This window comes from Saprolegnia parasitica, assembly GCF_000151545.1.
Source record: "Saprolegnia parasitica CBS 223.65 unplaced genomic scaffold supercont2.197, whole genome shotgun sequence".
Lineage (NCBI taxonomy): Eukaryota > Oomycota > Saprolegniomycetes > Saprolegniales > Saprolegniaceae > Saprolegnia > Saprolegnia parasitica.
The window spans coordinates 28472-31218 of record NW_012156591.1 but is presented as its reverse complement, the minus strand read 5'-3'; the positions used below and the strand labels follow the sequence as shown (position 1 = coordinate 31218).

The following is a 2747-nucleotide window of genomic DNA, read 5'->3' as shown; positions in this document are numbered from 1 at the left end:
AATGCGTCGCGACGCTGCCGTCGTGCGCCGGTGGCTTGAGGAACGTCGTCTCGATGGCCATGCGGTTGAGCCGGTCGCGGATCGTCTGCTGGCCGAACGATCGCCCATTGTGCTTGGTCCAGCCGTACGACTCGAGCCGGTCGCGCTCCGAGCACTCGTGCTTGAGCTGGCTCACGTCTTCGTTGGCCGACGTCCAGAGAAGGCCTGCGCTGACATGCGTCGGGTGCGTCCGCGATCGGACGCCAAAGTAGAGACCCGAGTGGTAGGTGCCCCAGCGCAGGCTGTCGTCGCCCGCGCACGACGCGGTGATGGCCACAGCAACGGCCAACGCCACCGTCCACGTCATCGCCTTATGGACTTGCCAAATGCAAAGGAAACCAAACCATAGTACACTATTTCATATGCTGATCGCCAATCGACGTTATATAGTGTATGATACTTGGTCATGCTCATGCGCCTACCGACTACTAGTACAGCGGCCCCACGCATCCCACGCACGGCATCGAACTACAGCTATGAAACTTTGTGGCCTGACAATCGAGTAGGCCGCGTATGCGGCTCAGGTGCGCGAGCTCTACGCCAAAGTCGCGCGGGATTGCTTGACCTGAACCTCACGCTCGCGCATCCCTTCGACCAAATCAAGATTCTGCTCAACAACGTCGTGCATAGCTAACAGCCAGTACTGCTGTGTTGATTGACCCGAAGAAACGTCATATCTATCTATCTATCTATCTATCTATCTATCTATCTATCTATCTATCTATCTATCTATCTATCTATCTATCTATCTATCTATCAACGTTCAAATTACCTTCGAGTGGCCGTGCACTAAGCCACCACGGCGGCACCGAATGTCGAAGCACTCATCATGGACAGTCGCTTGCCTCGTTACCTGGGGTCAGAGAAGAGACATACTAGTGCCAAGTGTACCTATATAACCCGCTCGACGCTCGAGTTTTATTATTGAGCGCGATGGCTCGGAAGACGACGGTGATTGGCAAAGGTGTCGTCTAGCTACAGTACGTGTTCGAGGGCGCGAGCGTTGGCATGATTCAAATGCCGTTGGCCGACTCCGAGGCGCTGGGTCCAAACGTTGCAGGCTGGCCCCAGACGGGCTTTTCACTCCCGGGAGAGCGCGGGAGGTCCGTCTCGGTCGGACGGGCTTGGCTGTTGGCTGAAAACATTGCTGGTTGATCCAAATCTCTCTTCGGGTGCACGTTCCTGGTCGTCTCTGGGTCCATCGCGTGTGCATCGGCTGCGTAATGGCCTTTAATCGACACTTGAGACGTCGGATTGGCGCCAGTGCTCCAGCCAACGTTGTGCGCCTCTGGCTTTGACGCGATCGGCAGCGACGTCGATGGCGGTGCACGCACCATGGATCGTGCCACCTTCCTGTATGGCGTTTGGTGAGGGAGAACGTAGCGCAGCTTTTGGACTTCACGGACGACCGCGCTTGACTCGACCGGCAAGGCCGCAATGCACTGCACGGCGAGGTCCAAGATGTGACTGGGATAGGTGGCCGCGGCGTTCTTGGTCAATAGCGGCTGCAATGCCAGGATCGCCGTCGTCAACGACTCAGCGGGGTCGTTGCCGATGCAAGGCGACTCGCTCGAATGGAAGAAGGCAGTGTCGAGCGCTGCGGCCTAGTACAAGGGCCGTGGGCGACGCTGACACACATCTACTGACCTGCTCCTGGATCGGTGCGGCGCGTTGGCTTCCGCATTGCGCCAAAGGCGATCGCGATGAGGTCGTCTTCATCGATGGCCAATTCGAGAATGCCGCCCTTTCTTTCAAGCCGCGAATACTTGCAATCAACTTGACCATCCGGATTCTCATACAAATATACAGTGTTTGATATTTCGTTTCAGTATCCGGAAATGTAATGGAGAATGCAGCCAATGGCAAGGGTCCATGCAAGCAGTGGCTCGAGGCCGCTCGGCTAGAACAGCTGGTCCATACAAAAACTCAATTCCGTCAAGTTGACTTTGTTTCAGCATACCTATAAAATATCAAGCTATCAATAATGTCTCATAAAGACAATGCTTTGCAGCTACGACTGCTTCGCCGCCATCAACGGCTCTGTGGCGTCAACCATCATCATCCCCAGACCTATGCTGTAGTAGTACACTGAGAGTGGCGCCATCTCGATGCGCGCGTGGCCCTTGGCAGAAAAAATAAAGTTTTAGAGAACTCGAATCGGTTTTCGAGGGTCACCGTCCCCGCCGATCGCCTCAAACCTCATCGCATTGCACGCGTCTCTCACTGTCAGGCAGCTGCCTGCGCCGGTACTAGTCTCGCTGGGCGAGCGCCCGCGTGGTCGACGTGTATGTCAATATCGTGACCTTCAACTTGCGCCTCCAAAGCTCCCTTGGGAGCCAACGTGCGATCCATTAATAGTGTAATACAAACACTATATTGAGAAAGTGCAATCGTCGCATTTTGGCTTTGGCACGATGGGTCGCCAGGTGACGATCGTCTTTGGGAAGCAGTCGGCGCAGCTGTCGATTGACAGTGACGCAGTGCTGCCCGTGGCTGAGCTCAAGGCGCGCATCGAGCCGCTCTTTCATGTCCCGGCGACGGCGCAGAAGCTGCTCTGTCGAGGCAAGGAGCTCAAGACAGGCGCGACGGTGGATCTCAGCACGCTGCCAGCAACGGCCAAGATCATGCTCCTTGGACAGCCTAGTGCTGCACCACGCGCACCAGCCGCAGCACCGATGCCGGCAGAGGAGCCCGCGCGTATGGCACCT

General features: G+C 56.3%; 1 protein-coding gene across 1 annotated transcript; it reads right to left on the bottom strand.

Annotated features, from left to right (window-relative positions):
* Nucleotides 1-13: 13 nt before the first annotated feature.
* On the bottom strand, nt 14-346 carry SPRG_15828 (hypothetical protein; the record flags this gene model as incomplete). Its single annotated transcript, XM_012355007.1, has 1 exon — nt 14-346. A coding segment is annotated over one exon (333 nt), but the record flags the coding sequence as incomplete, so codon positions are not given.
* Between the last annotated feature and the right edge of the window lie 2401 nt (nt 347-2747).